Source organism: Clarias gariepinus, chromosome 10, assembly GCF_024256425.1.
Source record: "Clarias gariepinus isolate MV-2021 ecotype Netherlands chromosome 10, CGAR_prim_01v2, whole genome shotgun sequence".
NCBI lineage: Eukaryota > Metazoa > Chordata > Actinopteri > Siluriformes > Clariidae > Clarias > Clarias gariepinus.
Genome location: NC_071109.1, coordinates 26,305,803 through 26,326,768, shown reverse-complemented (window position 1 = coordinate 26,326,768; position 20,966 = coordinate 26,305,803). Strand labels below are relative to the sequence as shown.

Here is a 20,966-nt window from a genome sequence, read left to right as displayed (position 1 = left end):
CAATATTTGTACACAGATAAACATAAAAACACATATTTAAATAACAGTTTTTTGGGGCCTTATATTGCTATGCATTTAAATTTGCTAATCTCCATGCTCATCTCAACTGAGTGCATAGTCAGATCTCAGGGCAGCCTGACTAAATAGTTATGGTTTAAGGGACTTGGTTAGTTAAGGGCCCTATCATTGTAGTATGGACATTTTTGCTAGCACTGCTCCATCTAATGTTCCAGTTATATCTATCTGTACCTTGGGTAGATAATAGTGCAATAAATATTATTAGTAACAAGACTAACATATAACCAAACATTATAAATTATGATAGAAATCAATTATAAGCATCACTGAAAGTTACAATAAAATAGAAAGCCAGATAAATTGTCTGAACCAGTCTTTTGTTGTATTCTGTAATATGCATTAGAACAATAATTCATCATTCACTACGGCTCTATCATGTATAATAAATCATAAAGATGTCATGTTCCACAGGGAGGGACAGAAAATGGCTTCTCTGGAGGAACTGACACAGCACTAAACCGTAAAAACTGCTTGGAATATAGGCTCTCTTCACGCCTTTTCTCAAGTCTAGGTCATCTCTTACTGTCTTATATTGAAGCTTGTTCTCTAAAGCTTAGTTATCTTATCGGAATAAAAATAGGGTATTTTAATTCCCAAATATTTAACAGAATGTGATGCACTGATATCAGTAACATATCAATAACAATTACATCAATTAAAAATAAACATGCATTCTGAAATAGGGAAGGGATTATAAACAATTTTGTAAATAAATTTCTACTTAAAATAATAATATTTGTCTTGTATGAATAGTATGACATCATATGTTGTAGCTGATTCTTCTGTTACAAATGAGCTGTGAGTCTTACTGTACCTGATACAATCATACCCACATAAAACATACTTCCATGCCATTCCAGGGCCAAATAATATATTCTTAAGTAAGGGTTCTAAAGTGATCCCACAAGGATTTTATTAAAGTTTCCAAATTGGGCTGATAACCCCCTTGCTTATTTGAGCTCTGCATAAACTACTGGTTTAGTTGTCAAGTAAATGGTGATGCAGTGGGTAGAGGTTCCGCCTCCATGATTCACTCTGTAGCTCTGTACTGTCAGTGCTCATGTGAAACATGAGTTGCTCATGTTCTCCCTGTGGTTTCTTCCCAGTGTCTAAAAGCATGCAGGTAGGTGGAGTGGATGCACTTAATTGCCACTAAACACTTTATGTGCATGTGTGAAGGTATGGGTGTGTATACAAGATGATCTACGATGGACCACCATCCCATCCAGTGTGAATTCTCCTACTTTGTGCTCATGCTTCCAGGATAGACTCGGGATCCACCCATACCAGGATGAAGCTGTTACGGAAAATGAGAGAATTAATTAATGAAAACTACATATAAAGCATAAAATAAGTTTTGCATGTTGATTTATAAATACATTTTTAAATAGGCATTGACATTGGGGTTTATATTTGTTTAAAAAACTTTTTTTAAAACCTTAACCATTATTAAAATATATAAATATATTAAAATATCTTTAAATATCCAGTGTACCTAATATATTAGTATTACATGTTAGATATGGAACTTTTTTACTTGTTATAAGGGGCACTTTACCAATGTCATTGTAAATGGACTATATACATAGTGTATATATGTAAATATAAGGAAATAAACAGTATTTTTTGCCCACACAGCTACACCAAAAAAAGGTAAGTTGACAGCATATTTTAAAACTGTGACCGAGTTATCTTTAATGGTTCTTTACATGATAAAGCAATTTAGCTAAATGAGTTTCAGTTTAGTAAAAATGGAAAAAAAAAAAAAAAGGAAATTGGAATAAGACTTTCCAGAGGGCGACCAAAGATTAATTTGGTTTAAGATGCTATTTCTTCTATAAGTAAGCTACAGAATAATTTTTTTCTAATGAAACCGGCTGAATACTTTCTGTTTAGTACACTGCAGAGTGCTTTGACCACACCTTTAAAATGGCAGGTGTGAAGTCATTACAGCAAGGTGTTTAAAAGAGGGCTTTGCTGTACAGATTAGATTGCTGTACATGTGGCAGTGTACAATGACGTTTCAAAGCAAAGGCTTTTTCTCTCTCACTCTAGTTCTTATGTGATTGTAATCACCTCCCACTTGGGATCAGCATCAGCACCAGCTGCAGCTGTATGCCAAGCTTTTCTCTCTCTTGTTTTTTTTTATTTATTTATTTTTGCTGTGGCCGTATCCCAATTCTCCAGCCTCCCTCCCATCCGCTCCTCCCTTCCCTCCCTCCCTCCCTCCCTCCCTCACTCGTTGTCTCTCTCATCAGACCCGCACACACTCCGCACAGCACTCGCAGCACCGCGCTTGGAGTGACCGGCATCAGCAACGGTATGTATGTATGTATGTATGCATCTGTGTGCACGCTTTCTATCTGCAGTTTCTTTTACATGATTGCGGATATCAGGTGAACCTCTCTCTCTCTCTCTCTCGCTTTTTCTTTTCATTTATCAGGAAACAATGACGTCGTTAAATTCAGTCGCAGGCTGCCTTTGATCCTTCTGTGCCCGGATTTTAGTGACTTTATCAGTGCTGAAGGAGGAATTAAAGCTAATTAAACCTTCAGACTAGACGTGCGCAAAAGGAGCGCAGTGAACCCGTCGCCTTATCCAAACTAAGTGGATTAATTCAGGACCATCCGTCCGGTTGTCCAGTTAAGCAAGTTCAGGTTCAAAGACGCAATAGTTTACCGTCTGAGTAATGTTAGACACGGTGCAGCGCTTTGCCGGGGACTTGTAGGAGTTGATATGAAAGTGATAATCTGTTGTTAATAGAGAGAGCTTCACCATCCTCCGACTCAAACGTCCCGAATGACGCACTAATGCAGCAAGGCGCAGAGACTCAACACTGCTTAAAGGTATTGAGTTTGTTCATTGCGTAATGTTTAGCTACTCAATCTCTGCCATATGTGGAAATGTTAATTTTTTTTTTAATTTCTATAAATTGCCAAACACAACCTACTGACTATAATCTTAGTGGAATTTTAAACGGAAAATTTGAATGTGAAAGTGCGCACGGAAAATAAAAACCTGCTCTGTGATTGATTCTCTTCCGTGTCGCATAAAGAAATTTGGGGGGAAAGAATAATCAAAACAATTCCACATATTGATTAGATGGTCAGTGACTCAGCGTACCCTCGCGCCCCCCCCCCCCCCCCCCCCATCGCGTCCTCGTCTCTCTATCTCTCTCTCTGTCGCAACATTACATCCCCAAAAAAGAGACACTTCAAACAGATACCAAAGTGTATTTTTTAATTCTTTTTGTCCATCTAGCTTATTAAAAATTCGTTTTCTCATTCATCTACAAATCCATCCAACAAAAGTAAGATGTTCATCTTGCGCTTATAATAACATCTATATTATTACCTGACATGTTACGCTATACTGTCTGAACAGGTAGGTTTTTTTTGTGACTGACATGGTGTTTTTTAAATAGACTTGATCTAATAACTCACTTTTCATGGTGCCACTTGAAGTGCTGGCAATGCCAGAGAATACACAGGAGAATACCAGCTCACATTAGCTGTGTGATGGAGGCTTAGTCACTGTATCATTTGCTACCACTCACAGTAAATGGTGGCTAGGCAACAACGGTGCAAAAGCCTGTTAGTTTGTACTGACCTGAGAGCAGACTTGGATCAAGGTTAAGACAGTGTAAGTAGGACATCAGGTTGGGGATCAGCAGAAACACCCATCCTGAAATCAAGCTTCCAGGCAACAGATTAGATTTCAAGTATGATAGACTCTATATAAATATGAACACTTGTCAAAATGATTCTCATTCTGCGTCAGAAACTAATGCTGCACAGATCCTCCCGTTCAGTTTTAGTATCTACAAAAGAAGCTACTAAAGAGTTTCTGTCTGCCACACTTCCTGCCCCTGGTGGTAAAGTAAAGGCTACTGAAAGTTTTGTTGCGAGGAACGCTGAGATGTTTCGGGCACCTACAGTAGGTTTATATTTAATAAGGCCAGAAAGGGTAACAACCCTGTGTGCTGAGCTCAGCAGGTCTTTCTGGAGTTATTATGACATGCATTTAAATTTCTACTTGTCATCGTTGTCCTGTTTTCACTGCATCATGTTTGTCTGTTAGGGTGTATCAGCTTGATTTGCAATAAAGTTAACATGACAGGCTGAAAAGACCCTAAAGGGCATGTCTGTCAGACTGGGTGTTAAAATGGGACACAGAGAGAACAGGCAGACAGGGACAGTTAGAGCTGTGGCTCTACTGAGTCATTCATTCAACTTGTTCTACTTACAGCTGAGGGAAATTGAGGACACAACATGGCCCCTTTGCCAACACATCATCCTAGTCTACTAAATGATAATCATTACATTAGCAATTGCATCTTTGTGATTGTTCCTTAATCCGCATTAGGAGTGCCTTGTTGGGGCACTCCTTGCGGGATTAATGAGCTCAAAGGTGCTTTACCTGACAGATACTTATCTGAAATTTTCTGCACATAGGAAGCCACAAAACAAATGACTGGACCAAGAGTAATTGTGCCATCAGTTTATTAACTGCATCCAGCATCTGAACATAGGTGGCAAAATAAACTTAAAAAGGGACATTTTCAAACAGCTTGCCTTTCACTTCTGCATTACAGACAGTAGATTGCTGTTTCTAATACCTTAATGGGCTAGAGAGTTGTTTTTTTTTACAAAAGTTTATTTGAGGAAAAGTCTCCTGGGGAGAGCATGCATGCTGTCTTTGAGATGTTGTAGTGATCTGATGTGGTGTGTCAGGGTTTCATTCGCTGTGAGATACGCCGAAACCCTTTGGGCAGAGTAAGATGAAAACATCTCTTTCTCTCTCTCTCTCTCTTTCTCTCTCTCTCTCCCTTCTTTGTTACACACATCACATAATTTTGTCTTTCATCTCTGTTGGTGTGTGAGTGTGTTGGTGGGAGATTGCACAAACTGGCATTATAGCTGAACACCAGTATTAGTCTGTTGTATGCGGGTGTATCTCCTGCACTGAGCACTGCAGCACTGTGCAGTGAGGACCACTCCCACTGGCTGACTGGGTATTATTGTTACATCTTAGGTCTCAGCTGTTTAGAAAGGCAAGCACTTTATCGTGCATGGACTTGCTTTGTCCTTTAGTCATTATTATGGGAATCTACCGGCTTCACTTTACTTAATGCTTAAGATTAACAGTGTAGATGATTAGTATAGTATTGTAAAGCACAATTAATCCTTAATGAAGACAGCATATGGAGTTGTTAAAGCTTACTTTCATTCGCATATGTATTACTTATATTATACTGTAAATAGAATGTGTATTGTGTTGTTGCGTATTCCTTTTTGTAATATAGGTTGCTTAGTGTTTTTTTTTTCCTGTTTTGGAATTCTGAATAGTGGCTGATATTTAAACCATTGTTTTCCTAATATTTAAGAGGTAAAATGTATTAATTTAGTGATAAGGCATAGGAGACAAATGTGGTACAACATCCAAAGACTTAGAGGATATTGCTCATCAATGTCAGTTGTGTACAGCAATTAATAATGCAGAAGAGAATGCATCAAATCATGTGTTTTTGAATAGAGTTTTCAAAAAGGGTGATATCTTTCTTTTATTTTTTTATTGAGCATCCCAGCCTTTTGATCTCAACAAAATGAATTTATCTCTAGTGCTTTACAATGGAAAGTGACACTTCCTTGAACTTTGAAAAAAGGTTAAACCAGCTGCTATAGTCAATCAGAAGCAATGCTAGTGTTACTCAACATTGTCTTTATTAACTCACAGCATGTTAGCGCACATTTAAAAGATTTTGTTTTGCTAGACCTACTGGTTGGTAGGATTTATATCCAAATCACATTAAGGTTAATACGTTTCTTTAATTTGTGCATAATAATAAAATCCAACTGTTCAGAGACTATAATAAAAAAAAAAGTAGTATATACAGAGCAGTTCAAAGAAGGGTTATTACTTTTACATCTTGTCTGGGGTCAACTTGTCCTGTGTATTTTAATCTAATTCACATTAATGCTAAATGTATAAGTATTCATATATATTAGATTATGATGGGTCTGGCTCATAGTATTACATAAGTCAGGCTTACTATTTCCTATGCATGTATTTCTATTTTAAATAGGATATACATATTTGTATTTTATTGAACCTATTGTATGTTAGTTAAAGCAGTACAATAAAGTAGCCAGATTTAGTGACTCCTGATTTGGATCTCAAGATGCTGAGTTATTGTTTAATATAAGCTCCTGGTACTACTACTACTTTATTTATTTATTTTTAAAATCGTGCTTTCTGTGCTTGCTCTGTCTCTATCACTCCAACAAACTGCCTCTAACTATTCTTTATTAGTTCCTATTAGGTTTAACAATAGACAGTGAAGACTAAAAGATAAACATAAAAAAGAATGAGAATAATGAAAAAATGTGAAGGAATTGGGTTGGGTGAGGGCTTATGAGCTCATCTTTAGCATAGGTTTAGCCTGGAGTTTCTGTCTCTAGGAGACAATGGTAGCGTACCAAGCATGTTCTGTTCCCTTTGGTCTGCTTTGTCACCATTTTGGACATTTTTGTCCTCATTTGTGCCCTCCATTTTGCTCATTGTGTCATGTTTTTCCTATTCATCTTGTTAATATCCACACCTATTTTTCCTGTCTTCTAGGTGTCTGCTGGTATATGCATTCATTATACTAAGTTTGTAAAAACAGTAGAGAAGGCATTTGGGCTGTTTTAGTTTACTGGGAGAATTACGGTTTACTTATTATAGGACATGTACATACAGTATGGGTGTGGTTTATATATCTTTGATTGAGGCCAGGGCTGTATCTTCGCCCAGACACCCAAGTGGAAGTCCTAGTTTTAGTCACACAAGCTTTTATTGTATTAATGGCAAAATCGATCAGTGCTGCCAAGTTGCCAGACTAGGATTACCTTCAGAAACTAGGACAATCGTTATTGAGAAGGTTCAGTAGGACGGAATGTTTAATCTACATGTCACAACAATTTTGGATGGCTCAGTAAAAGCAAAACATATTAGAGGTATGTTGGGCTGAAAGAAGACTTAAGCTTTATTGTATAATAGTAATGATATGACTAATTAAAAATCTGCTTTAATTTTATTCTGCATATAAATTGAATACAATACATTTGAACTTCTTCTCCAAGAGACAACATTATGAGAAACATTCTGTGTTCAGTCTTGTAGGAATATCCTGTTATATGCCCTGGACCAGTAATTTCCACAATACTCTCAGGAATCATCCTCAAGCTGACCATGCCATCAAAAATATATATATACATATTGTAAAAAACAAACAAACAAACAAACAAACAGCTAAAATAAATACATTGCTTTGGACAACATGCACCATAGCAAAGTCTAAAAGTCATTATGCTGTCAAGTAATGCTGTGAGAAGCCATTTTATCGTCGCATCACGTCAGATGAGGTGATTTCATTCCCAGATTCCATAGGCTTCTTCCTCTGGGGTGATTATATCTGGAGCAAACTATCTGGAGCAGTGCAGTAGCTTGGTCTGTGTTCTGTCACTGTTCTGTTGGAGCTTATTTTAACATAGTGCTCCTGTTTTGAGTGTTCATGAGTGGATATTTATATTTAACAGGTCAATTGAGGTAGGACTGAGGTGCAGTTATTCGATGTGCTAGAGAAGTGGCTATTTTGCAGAAACACTAAGGGTTATTTGACATTAGCACGCATGATAAGCAGTTTTGTGTTAGTTACTAATAAGATGAATGTTTCTATTACTTGTTACTTTTTATTGAAAGTAACATATTGCCATTACTTAGTACTTTAATATAAAAATCATATTTTATAATGCTTGTCATTATCTAAACTATCCCGTTGCACTTGTTTTTACATAAGGGTAGTTTGTCAATTGCCCTATTAGGATTTACTTACAGAAGTAAGTATGCAAAAAAATTTCTAAGGTTTTGTCTCAGGTTTTGAAAAAATAAAAAGGGAAAGTGAATGCTTGTTATCTGTTTTTTTTTTTCATTCTTGATTTGCGGAAAAGTCGGAAACTGGAAAACAACCCATGATCTGTTTTTTTTTTTCATTTTGGTTTGGAAAATGAATATTGAAAAAACAAGTGGTTTTCTCATTTTTGTTATTACAATGTGAAATGGGTGAACGAAGTTTTCACAGAGTGTAAAGTTTCTGTGATTTTAATAATACTGTACATAAAATGAAACAGTCAATCAAACATAACGCAAAAGTAATGCATGTTTATATTAGCTATATACTTAAAAAAAATACATTACTAACCAAGCATTATTTTTGTACAATTCATTGCTGATAAGTTTTATAATAATCACGAGATCTGTATTTCCCACAAATATAAAGTGCACCTGAGTGGTTGTGTGACACCTAGTATTTTTTTTAAACTACTCAAAACTATTCGCTTTGGTCGACTGAACTTCACTGCACCAGGATGATTCTCTAGATTCAAAACTCGTATGTGCAATCACTCCAGTGTTAAACTGTATGTTTCTCATAGCTTCTAAGTAACTGTTTCTTACAGGTTGACAGTATTGTCAGCTACAAATAAAAGAGTAATGTCTAAAGAAAACAATAATCCATAAACTGTAGAAATGTAATTTAAACTATTAGCAAAGAAATGTCACTGATATTCTCACAGAATAAAAAAAACAACACATTGTTGTGATTAGGTAAGAAAGCTCATGTAGCAAGTGAGAAACTGCGGTGTCACTGAAATCTCTGGAAATAAAGGACACTCTGGGCGTACGTCAGCTGGGAACCCATTTACAGTCATTCTGCAGTACTTTTATTAAGATTCAGTTTAATCTTGTATCAGACTATTTACAACTCTATTACTCTATTACTCTATTAAGTTTGTTGCAATGCAGACCTATTGAAACTTAAAATTTTAATTGAAGTTAAATGCAGTATGTTATCACAGGTCATTTATCTTAAAGAAAAAGAAAATTATTAAATTAAAAGTGGCATGAACATAATGACTTACTGTTTATTCTGGGATAAATAGTTAGTATAAAGAAAGACTACAAGTCACCTTTTTTTTTTTTTTTTTGCTCTCCTCCAAAATATAACAGGATCTATGGATTTTGTGGCATGTTACATGCAATATATTGTTTGAAAAGTTATGTTGCATATAAAAATTGCATTGTACATCTACATCTTTTTAAAGGGAAGTGGTATAAGGTCTATGAATTTACAATACATATATTTTTTAAGACTTTCTATAATAGAGTTTCCAAAAACTGGACATTAGTCCTCTTTTACATCCATCTATTTAATTGCTGTCTGCAATTAAAACCTTTGAATGTTTCTCACAGGGCAAAGGACTCTACACCACAGAAGTGATGTATTGGAAACAGTTGTCTTAGTCAATCCATCAGAAGATACAGTTCTTTCAGAGGTCTGTTTTTTCTAATCTGTTGTCTACATGCAGTTCAGATCAAACACAATTTTGATTAAATATATTTTTAACATGATTGCAAAGTATATATGACTTGCAGAAACTCAAAGTCAAAAAAATTATAGGATTTATTTTAAATACCCTTTCTGTTTCTATCTTTGTCCTAGGTCCGGTCTCTTGTGTCTGACCCAGCTGTGCACAAACTACTGGTCCTGAGTGGGCAGAACTCGGACCAAGGTGACCTGGTTCTCCAAACTGGGGTTTTTAGTCACCAAGCTGTCTCACGTGTCTTGGCCGATCCTGGGGTAAGTCAGAGACATTTTAAAATCCTCAGTTAACAGTATATCTTATTTGATAATCAACCGAACTGTAGTTGCTTCGTGCCCTGAGTCTCCTGGGATAGGCTCCAGGCCCTCCACGACACTGTATACAGGATAAAGCGGTGTAGACAATACGTGACAGTAAGTAATCGAACTGTAGTTTTTGTCATAAATACACAGAGTTCCTGTTTATACTCATATTTAGCAATTGATATATCAATGAAATAGGTCCAATGACTGTAGCCCATCTGTTGTTGTGTACCATATAACCATGTTTTGGATGGATCACTCTCAGAGAAGCAGTAATACTGACAGGAGTGTGATTAGTAATACTGACATGTTAGTTTTATGCTGGTACAAGTGTATCAGGCATAGCAGTGGAATTTTTAAACACTGCTTCTTTTTACAGTTCATTTACCTTTTGGTGTAATCTTTATAAACACTAGACTGGTGTTGGCTGCATCAAAAAAAATGTTACATAGAAAATAATGTCCAACTTGAAATTTGGCATACAATTCCTTACAAAACCTTGTCACATTGCCTTAGACCAATACTATGGGGGCTTAATTAAAAGAAAACATTCACAATATCTATGTAAATGTAATCTAAATGGTAAGTGTTCATGCTGACTCTGTCTCTCTTTGTCAAATGTAGGTTGTTAGCGTGCTGGAAAAAGCTGTCCCCGGGCAGCGGGCAACGCTCACTGTGTCTTGCCGGGTTGAGGCAGGTTGGACATCACTGGGACAGCCTTTGAGGGAGGTTATGGATTTCAAATTGAATCCAGAGCCCACACTTCCCAAAATGGAAGGTGTGACAGACTTCACTGAATATATTTCCGAGACAGTAGATGTTCCATCCCCATTTGATTTGCTTGAGCCACCCACATCTGGAGGATTCCTTAAGCTGTCCAAACCTTGCTGCTACATCTTCCCTGGTGGTAGAGGGGACTCTGCTCTGTTTGCAGTCAATGGCTTTAATATTTTGATTGACGGTGGCTCTGAGAGAAGGTCATGCTTTTGGAAGCTTGTCAGACACTTGGATCGTATTGACTCCATTCTACTCACCCACATCGGCGCTGACAACCTCCCTGGTATAAATGGACTGCTTCAGCGGAAGATAGCAGAGCAAGAGGAAGAGCAATCACAAGGCTCAACTACCTACAGTGACTGGATGAAAAACCTTATCTCACCAGAGCTTGGAGTTGTGTTCTTCAACGTACCAGAGAAGCTGCGCACATCTGAATCAAACTTAAAAGTCAAGCGTAGTATTGAAGAGGCCTCTCTGACATTGCAGTACCTTGACAAGCTTGGAATGACACCTGAACCTCTTTTCCGAGTAGTTAGTAATACAATTGAACCTATCACTCTATTTCACAAGATGGGTGTGGGCAGGTTAGAAATGTTTGTCCTCAATCCTGTGAAAGACAGTAAAGAAATGCAATTTCTTATGCAGAAATGGGCAGGTAATAGCAAAGCGAAAACTGGCATTATTTTACCCAATGGAAAGGAAGGAGAAATTTCTGTGCCATACTTAACATCTATAACAGCTCTTGTGGTGTGGCTCCCTGCCAGTCCAACAGAGAAGATTGTTAGAGTTCTATTCCCTGGCAATGCTCCACAGAACAAAATACTTGAGGGCCTTGAAAAGCTAAAACACCTGGACTTTTTGCGTTATCCAGTGGCAACTCAAAAGGACATTGCTTCAGGGGTCTCATCCTCTGTGACAAAACAACCAAAATTAAAGCAAAGGGCTGAAAGCAAAGAAAGTCTTAAGTCGTCTCCCAAGGCACACACACCTACCAAGATTGTAAAGAAGGAAACTGAAGAAGAAGACACATCCATCCTTGAGACGAAGACTGAAACTGTCAAAGAGATCAAAACTGAGAAGAAGGAGGAGAAAAAACATACTCGACCATTGAAACCAAAAACCGAAGTAACTGAAAAGAAAAAGTTATTAAAGGAGAAATCAATTAAAAAATCCACCAAAGAAAGAGCAACTAAAATGGATGAGAAAAAGGACAAGGAGAAGAAAGAGAGCAAGAAAGATAAACATGAACTAAAGAAAGATGACTCTGTGAAAAAAGATGAGAAAAAATTAAAGAGTAAAGATGTTTTAAAACCAGAATTAAGGAAAATAACCAAACCTGAGCTAAAACCCTTTACACCAGAAGTCAGAAAGACTCTTCATAAGGCAAAAACTCAAGGAAAACCCAAAACAACTAAGAGCAAGGCTCCTAAGGTAGACACCATTGTAGAACCAGATTCCAAGAAACCTGAGTCTGAAAAACAAGAGAAAGAAGCAACAGAGGTTAAATCTGTTCCCTCAACTCCAGAAGATCTGACAAAAGATTTTGAGGAGCTCAGAGAAAAAGAAACACTGATAGTTCAATCTGAGGCAGAGAAAATTGCCCAGGCACCTTCCAAAATATCAGTTGAAGAAGAACTTGGACCAATCCCTGACACTACTTCTGAGAAAGAGGCAGTATTTGATTCTCAGAGTACAGGGGAACCCCAGGAAACACAATCTCAAGATAAGGAAGAAGCCCTTTTACCAACAGATATCAAAGAAGAACCTGAGAAAACTGCAGATGAGTGCCAGTTGCAGGAGGCTGATAAATTTGAAGATGAAGGGACTGCTATAGAGGATGAAGAGGAGGAGGAAGAAGAAGTGTTGACAGTTGAGAAGAAGACAGTAGAAGAGGAAGAAGACATGGGAATAGGGGAAGAGGAAGACGAAGCTTTGGTAAAAGATACTAAAGATATGGAAGGAATTGACAGAAAACATGAAGTTGAGGAAATGGAAAAACACATAAGCAGAGAAGAGCTTACTGACCAAACAAAGGCAGAACTTGAGGAAGTGCATACAGAAGATGAATATGTAATTGAAAAAGCTGAACTAGAGGAGGCAGAAGATTTGGATGCCATTGCAGATGAAGAAATCAAAGATGTCACTGATGAAAAAGTTACAAAGGAATGGGAGTATAAGACAGACGAGGATACTCATGCACCCAAAGAGGAAGAGGTTGCATCCGCAGTTCAAGGAGCAGCTGCAGCAGAGAGTTTATCCTATATTCAAGATGAGACTATACCTGGTTACTCAGAAACTGAGCAGACCATCTCAGATGAAGAGATTCATGAAGTAGCAGAGGACAGGATACATCACCTTCAGTATGAAGTCAGTCCATATAATGTCTCAGTACCAGATCAACCAGGTTCATTTGATGCAATCCATGGTATGAAAGAAATGCAAACCATGGGTGATGAAACAGTAAAACCATTTATGGCTATCCAAGAACCTGCAATTTCTCTGTACACCAGCATAATTGCTGCTCCACTGGCAGAGGAGGAACATGTTTCTTCAGCAACATCCATCACTGAATATGAAAAAGTGTCCTCTTTTCCAACCTCCGTTACTGAGGATCAGTCAGTGGCATCTGTCACAGCACCTCAGACTGAGGACACTGGAAAGAGCTCACTGGATTTGGACACAGTAAATATTGTGCATCCAATAACACAAACAGAAGCTACTCAAGGAAAAGACTACTTATACTCTGCTGGAACTATCTCACCAACATCCTCCCTGGAAGAGGACAGGGGCTTCAAATCACCTCCTTCAGAGGAATTTCCACCTCTTCCCTTGGAGGGGAAGATAGAGGAACTTGAGCTCACTGCTCACCATGATGAAGATGAGGAGGATGAGTACGAAGATCAAACACCGAATGTTGACATGACACTTGGAAAACTACAGGAGGAATATGCTGTGTCCCAGAGACTAGAAGAGAAAGCAAAAGAAAGTGACAAGCCAAGGAGTCCTGAGCCAGGCACACTGGACAAAAAATCTTCATTCTCTCCTGAGCTGGAGGAAAGGACAGTCTCACCAATTAGAGAAGAGACTATTTCTAAAGCAGTAGTTTCAGATTTTGGTGGTTTTACTGAGACTGAAGATCGATGCTTCAGTCCAGATGACAGCACTGTGAAAATGGCCTCTCCTACTCAGTCTGGACCACCTAGTGCCACCCATTCCCCTCTTCGTTTATCACCAGTGGAAGATAAAGCCAAGACATTCTCTGAACCTTTGGAGCAAAAGCAGGAGAAACTGGTTTCCCCCTCAGAGCTTAAAATGGATGAGCATGAAAAACAAAGTATACAAATTGACCAGGCAGAGGAATATAAATCAGACACTATCACAGAACCTGATAAAAAAGAACTACAGACACAGGAAGAAAAGGAACAGTCTTTGGGGGAAGTGAAGGAATTATCTCAAGATGCAAAGTTGTCCACTACTGTAACTACTGCACCCACAACAACGGAGGAAGTTTTAATGACAATGGAAGATTTGGTCACAGATCAAGATACAATCAAAGAAGGAAAAAAGACGAGTAGAGATGATGAGGAAAAATATCAAGACATTATCCATGTCAAATCTGTAGAAGGTGGAGAAAGCATGTCGTTTGAGGATCGTAGTCATACAGATGAAGCACTTGGGGTTAAAGATGAGAAAAGAGAAAAAGAAAAGGAACTTTATGAAGATGAGAAAGAAAAAGAGGAAAAACAAGATATTGATAAAGACACAGATGTGTCAGTATTAGAATCTACAGAAAAACAGACAAAACTAGCACTGCAGGAATGTATATCAGGATCAGAGAAAATAGATTTGTCTAAAAAGGAAAAGGTGTCTCCAAAAGTTTGTGACAAGACAGAAAGTCAGACTAAGCAAGATCAAGAATCTGAAGAGAAACATAAAGATATTCCTCAAGATGTAGAGTCAAAAACCAAAACTGCTGACCTCTCTATCAAACAGGACCTTGAAACAAAAGAGACAGATGTGGCCAGTAAAGAAGCTCAAGACTTACAAATATTACCATCTACACAAGTTGAAACATCGGATGAAGCTTTGACAAAAGACAGAAAGAAGGAACAACCTGATGGTGTATTGACAGCACCAGAAAAAATAGACAAATTAGATGAGACCATGGCCAAAAAAATAGAAGTTACTACAGCTGTAACACCGCAGCCCACTTCCAAAGATGTTGATGCATCTTTAATTAAAATAGAGTCTAAAGAAACAGAGAAAGAAAACATTAAGCCTCAAATACAAGAATTAACTTTGGAAACAACAGACAAAACCTTTGAAGAAGATGTGGATGAGAGGCATTCCCAGACATCACTGCTGGAAGACAAAACAAAACTGGAAGAACAATGCAAAGAAGAGCCCAAGGAAGACATGTCCTCTCAAATACAGCACCCAGACTCACTGGGACATGTATCTCCAAAAACAGATAAACATGTAGTGGAGACTGAGTTAGTTATAGAAGTACAAGATACCGTGGTGGTATCAAAACAAGTTGAAGAATCTAAGGAAGACCAAACAGAACAAATACCAAGTCTGGATACGACAGATTTATCGTACAAAAGTGAGGAGGACACTACAAAGAAGGCTTTTGATGAAAAAATGGACGAACCAGTAAAATCTAGCCTTGACTTTAAAGACAAACATATGACAGAAGTTCAGCCAGAATTCTTCCAGGTACCCTCAGAGGAAAAACATTTAGTGGTGAAAGAGGATCAACTGTCTAAGGAGAAAATTGGGCCTCAGTCAGAAATAACATGCAAATATGATGAAGGATCCACAACAAAACATGAAGAGGAATCCGAATCTATAGCAGATCTTAGTTCAGAAAAGACAGAAATACCTTTCAAAGCAGACCAATCAGATCAATCTAAAGATGAAAAACTAAGCAAATCTGAAACACCAACAGATAAAGACAAGATCGGGGAAGATATTGCACCAAAAGAATTAGTTCCAGGAAAAGTGGATGATTTCCCAAAAGTTGATCATGAAGCCAAGGATAAAGATATAGCAGAAGACAAATCCAAAGCTTTCGAACCTTTTTCTGAGAAAACCGATTTAGCAGACAAAGAGGATCAGTACTCTAAAGAAAAACAAGAGCTTCAAATGGAAGAAGTTTACATACCCACATCCACTTCAGAAAGAACACATGTAACTGACAAAGATCAAGAAACTAAAGAGGTACATACAATAGTCAGCAAAACACAAGAGCTTTATTTATCTTCTCAAATACCAAAAGTAGATCAAGCTGAAATACCTGATGAAACAGTCACTTCAGTACCTGAATTGGTATCCAAGGAAAGTCCCATCAAATCACTAACTGAACACACTCCTACATCTGAATTAGATAAAGTAATGGATTTAAAAGCTGATTTACCATGTACAGAAGAACCTAAAAAGGAGGATACTCCCATACCTGTGACTCAAATACCACTGGATCAAGAGCCAGAGAAACCAGCTCTAGAAGGAACTAAACGAATCTCGTTGTCAAGTTCAGAGACAGAAGATGTTGAAGACCAGACAGATCTTGTAGATAGAACACAACTGCACAAAGATGAAGAGCACCTGTCAGCCTATGAAACTGAGACCTTCTTGTCAGTATCTGAGAAAATGGACATTGGCTCTAAGTTGAATTTAGAGTATAAAGAAAAGTGTCTTGACGACATTAAAACTGGAGCTTTATATTCAGTAAAGGAAAAAACAGAAAGTAGTATAAAAACGTCATTGGGCACTGAATTTCCAACAAAATACTCAGATAATGAAGTAAGTCCAGAAGAAGATGAAGGAGATGCTGTCTGCATGGGGGGTGCAGGTTCAAGACCATTGTCAGTAGAACCACGGGTCTTAGAAGAAAGTAAGGAAAGTTCAACCGAACAAATCCCATCTCCATCAGGTGCTTTAAAAGATGAATCAGCAATTCAGTTAGATGACAAAAGTGTATTGAAAGAATTAACAAAGATTTCACCAGAGTTGGAGAAAGAAACCATGGCACCAAAAACCACATCTATTCCAATAACTCCTTTAGAACATACCACCACGGTAACAACGCTTGAGCTATCGTCTCCTGCATACAGTCAGTCAAGTGTTGAGAAAAAACCTGAAACGCTGCCTCCATCAACAGACATTAAACCTGAAAAGGAAATGCAGAGGGAGATGGAAAGAGAGCGTGAGATGGTCTCTCCAGTGTTAGAAACATCTTTGTCATGTTTTAAAAAATCAGACAGTTTTGAAAAGACACAAACGGAAAAAGAGCAAACGGATGCCCACACCACTTATCAACCAGAAAAATGGAGCTACGAAGCTTCTAAATATGAGCCTTATGAAAAACCAGTCTCAGAGGATCTTGAGAAGGACAGAGAGGACAAAGGCAAATTTTCTAAAACAAACCTTGACATAAATGTAGGTGACAGCAGAAGGGCTAGCCAGTCATCATTGCAGGGAGCTGCATGCCAAATAGATGAACAAAGTGATGAAGAACCAGTATCATTCAGCAAGGTTGACTATGACATGTCTTTCTCAGAGATGAAGACTAGTGTCCTTAGTGAACCAAGTACCTGCTCTGAGCAAGATAATAAAATGAGATACCAGGAAGAAGAAGCAGCTAGAATGAGAGTAGATGACACCTTGCATGATGACAGAAAAACCACCTCTGTATCTGAATCAAGTTATTTTTCTTCCAGTGAAGTCCATGACAAATCAGAGAAATTAGAAAGAGAAGAGAAAGAGAAAGAGAAGGAACCTGCCAAAGAGGACACATGCTCTCTCCACAGAGAAGAAGAAAAAGACACTTATTCTGAATTGTCATCAACATTACCATGTCCCTCAGCTTCTAGTCTGCCACAACCTGAAAAGTTAGACATTGCTAAAGAGAAAAAGAAGACAGAAGAGACAGTGGCTACATTACATGAACATGTATGTGATAATACTATGTCATCACTTCAAGCTGGGACTCATGTAGATGATATGACATCCAAACATGGGATGGTTTCAGGAGATCAGATAAGTTCGGAGACCACAACAATACAGTCAACGTCATATCAACCTGAGACCATTCCAGAGAGTCAAACCAGAACAAGTGAAAATGAGATGCCAATAAAGTTAGCAAAGCAAGTAGAAGAAGATTCATCAGATGGCAAAAAAGAGCAGATTTCATCTGGTACACATACACTTCCAGAGACAACTATGATGCCTGCTCAATCAACTTCTATAGATGTAAGCAGCCATGTTTCCACTTTATCGTCTGAGGAGCACTACAGTGTCCTTGCATTAGAGCACAGAAGTGCTCTGGCCAGCAAATCACACATGGCAATTGAGGAGACAGTCAAAAGTGAACAAATCTTTGCAGAAGCAGAAGGTGATTATGAAGGTGAGGAAGGTGAAGAGGACGAGGCCAGTGATTTAGGAATGGAAAAAGGTGCCAGAGAGACGTCTGAGAAAGAATCCAAAACTGAATCTGATACAGTGGATTCTAAATCAAATGAGAAAAAACAAGAGCAGCCATGTGTAGCAGAATACTCACCTAAAACCCATAAGGAGGATGTTGTATCAGTAGCTTTAACAGATCCTTTACAGGGGGAGACAGCCGAATCATTTTACAAAGAACCTGTTACAACCTCTTGTGAGACAGTTACAACAGGTCTGAAATCTGCAGATGAGGTAGTTAGCACAGACACCAAACAGTCCAAGGAAAAGGACAGGAGTTTACCACATCCTGATCTAAGCAAGAGTAGTGAGATTAAACATGAAGGCGAGTTAGAGAAGACTTCTGATAGTAAACATGAAGGTACCTGTGCACAAACTGTCACATTAGATACCACTCAATCTTCATCCTCTTCATCCTACAGTTATTCATCGTCAACCTCCGCCTCATATTCTACAGGTCAGCACTTTGCTGAGGGACTTTTAGAGACTCCAAATACAATACCAAGTGCTCATTTGAGGACTGATGTCGATAGTATGTCATATGAGTACTCTTCTATCAAAGAAGAGGAATCTCTTGCAATAGATTCATCCTATTTAAGCTCTGGAGTACAGTCAAGAGATGAAGCCATGGAAGTTTCTGAAAGGCTCACATCTGCAACAGCTGAATCTGTATCCAGTCTTGCAAGGTTTTCACCACTTAGTCCACTGGAGGAGACAAAATCTTTCCTTCAAGACCATATATCATCAACAGAGGATAAATCAGAGGAAGAATTAGCAAGTATTAAATCAGACAAAGATCAGTCATCTGACCAAAAAGACATTTTAGCGACTGACTCACCGTGCTCGAAATCCCCTGGTTCTGCAAAAACTGTACTTCAACAGCCTGAGGAGGCTTCTGCTTTATCAGCTATGTTTGATATTGCTCCACTAAAGAAAGCTGACTCATTAGATAAACACCCCTATGAAGAATCATCTGACACTGAACAAGAAGAAGGGACATTACCTTGTAGAATCGAATGTGAACGAGCTGCACCCCATGATGAGAAAGGAATCACAGAATTATTGGCCGGACAACAGGCTGATGTCACCTTAACCATGCCCTCTGTTCAGGCTAATTTAGAGAAACAGGTGGCACATTTGTCAGTCGAACAGTCATCCAATGGACCAACAGAAGTTTGTACAGACTCCCAAGTAGTTTCAAATGAAGTAGGTGAACTTGGCACCATGTGCCTTTTAGATTCAAAAGAGAAAGAAGAGAAAAAAGATCAAGAAAAGGAAGAGAAAAAGGATCATGAGAAAGAAGAGAAAAAAGATCATGTTAAGGATCACGAGGTAGATTGCACGAAACAAAAGCCAGAAGATCAAGCAGACCAGCAGAAGGAGAAAGAAGATGTGTTGAAGGTAGAGGAGATAATCCCTGGCAAAGAGATAATGGGTGACAAGAAAGAGGGAAAAGAAGAAGGGCAGGATAAGGAGGAGGTTAAAATGGAGTGTGAAAAGATTGATGTGAAAGAGGAGAAACAAGAAATGCAAGTTAAAGAGAAATCTGAAGAAAAAAAAGAGAGTAAAGAAATGGGTGAATTCATGACTGAAGTAAAAGAGGACTGCAAAGAGAAAGAACAGATGGAAAAGGTCAAAGCTGAATCTGACTGCAAGACAGAAGAGAGAAAGCAAACAGTGAAAGTAGATTTGCCAGAAAAAGATACAAAGAAAACAGATGGAGATGAGTCAATTCAAAAAAGCACCTCCGCCTCTGAGATGACTCAGAAGACTACTACATGTTCCACAGCTATATCTGATAGTACGTTGGATGCGTCTAAACACCTTCAAGAGGGGAAAGATAAGAAAGAACAGCTGGAATATGACTTAAAAGGGCAGAAAGATCATTCAAGTGAACACACCCCTAAGCCCTTAAAAGAATCAGAGGACGATGTCACTCGACCTTCTGACCTCAGCATGGATGTCAGGTCGTCTCACTCACCTTCACTATACAAACATCGCAAAGGAGAACTTTCGCCATCATTTATTAATCCAAGCCCACACCATTTATCTAGTGAGGAGGAAGAAGAGGATGCCAGAAGTGATTGCTCAAAGGATGACGATTTTGATGATGAACGCGAACAACATTCTGTCAAACGAAGATCTCACAAACAACAGCGCCATCATTCTCATGGCTACCATGGAGATAGCAAGGAAGGTACACATGGTCCTGCAAGTGGCATGGCAAGTGGACATGGAGTATCGCTTGCAGGAGAGGAAACCCCTCCAACCTCTTTGAGTGAGTCTCTTCCTTCTCAGTCTGACTCAGACGTACCACCTGAGACAGAGGAATGTCCATCTATCACAGCTGAAGGAAACCTTGACTCTGATGAGGATGCAGAGCATTTACCAGTGGACAAAATGTCTGCTACTAGTGCAAGTGGAGGTGGCATCCAGTCATCATCTCCAAGAACCCATGATCCTCCACCTGCTCCGATGAAGGACCCAGTCCCTCAGCCTCCCAAACCTGATGTGTGCATGGTTGACCCAGAAGCTGTTTTAAATGGGCAAAGCCACACAGAGAGACCTATGAAGAAAGATATTAAAACCAACAAAGGGTTGAGGAAAACTCTAGGGAAGCAAAAGTCTGCATCTCCAGCACGTAAAGGTGATGGTAGAAGCAGGAGGTCCACAACACCTGTAAAACAGGCATCCAAAGACTCCTCACCTCATGCCCCTTCTATTAAAAGATTAGATTCTGAGAAGACCCTCCGTGTGTCTCGCACACCTGAGACTCAGGGTTCTAAGGGAGACAACTTTCCAGGAAAAGGACTTGTCAATGGTCTAAAGAGCAATGCAGGTATATTACCCAGCAAACAATTTAAAAGAATTATTAAAAGTATTAGTGCTGTACATGAAAATATTTTTATTACTCTTTATAATT

General features: G+C 38.5%; 1 protein-coding gene across 1 annotated transcript in view; it reads left to right on the top strand.

Annotated features, from left to right (window-relative positions):
- map1ab (microtubule-associated protein 1Ab) overlaps positions 1-20,966 on the top strand; it is a 34,871-nt gene that overhangs the window by 11,070 nt on the left and 2,835 nt on the right. Inside the window, exons 3-5 of the mRNA XM_053505453.1 lie at positions 9,370-9,452; positions 9,620-9,757; positions 10,427-20,882. Coding sequence (XP_053361428.1) covers positions 9,370-9,452; positions 9,620-9,757; positions 10,427-20,882 — 10,677 coding nt within the window. The remainder of the gene's footprint in view (positions 1-9,369; positions 9,453-9,619; positions 9,758-10,426; positions 20,883-20,966) is intronic.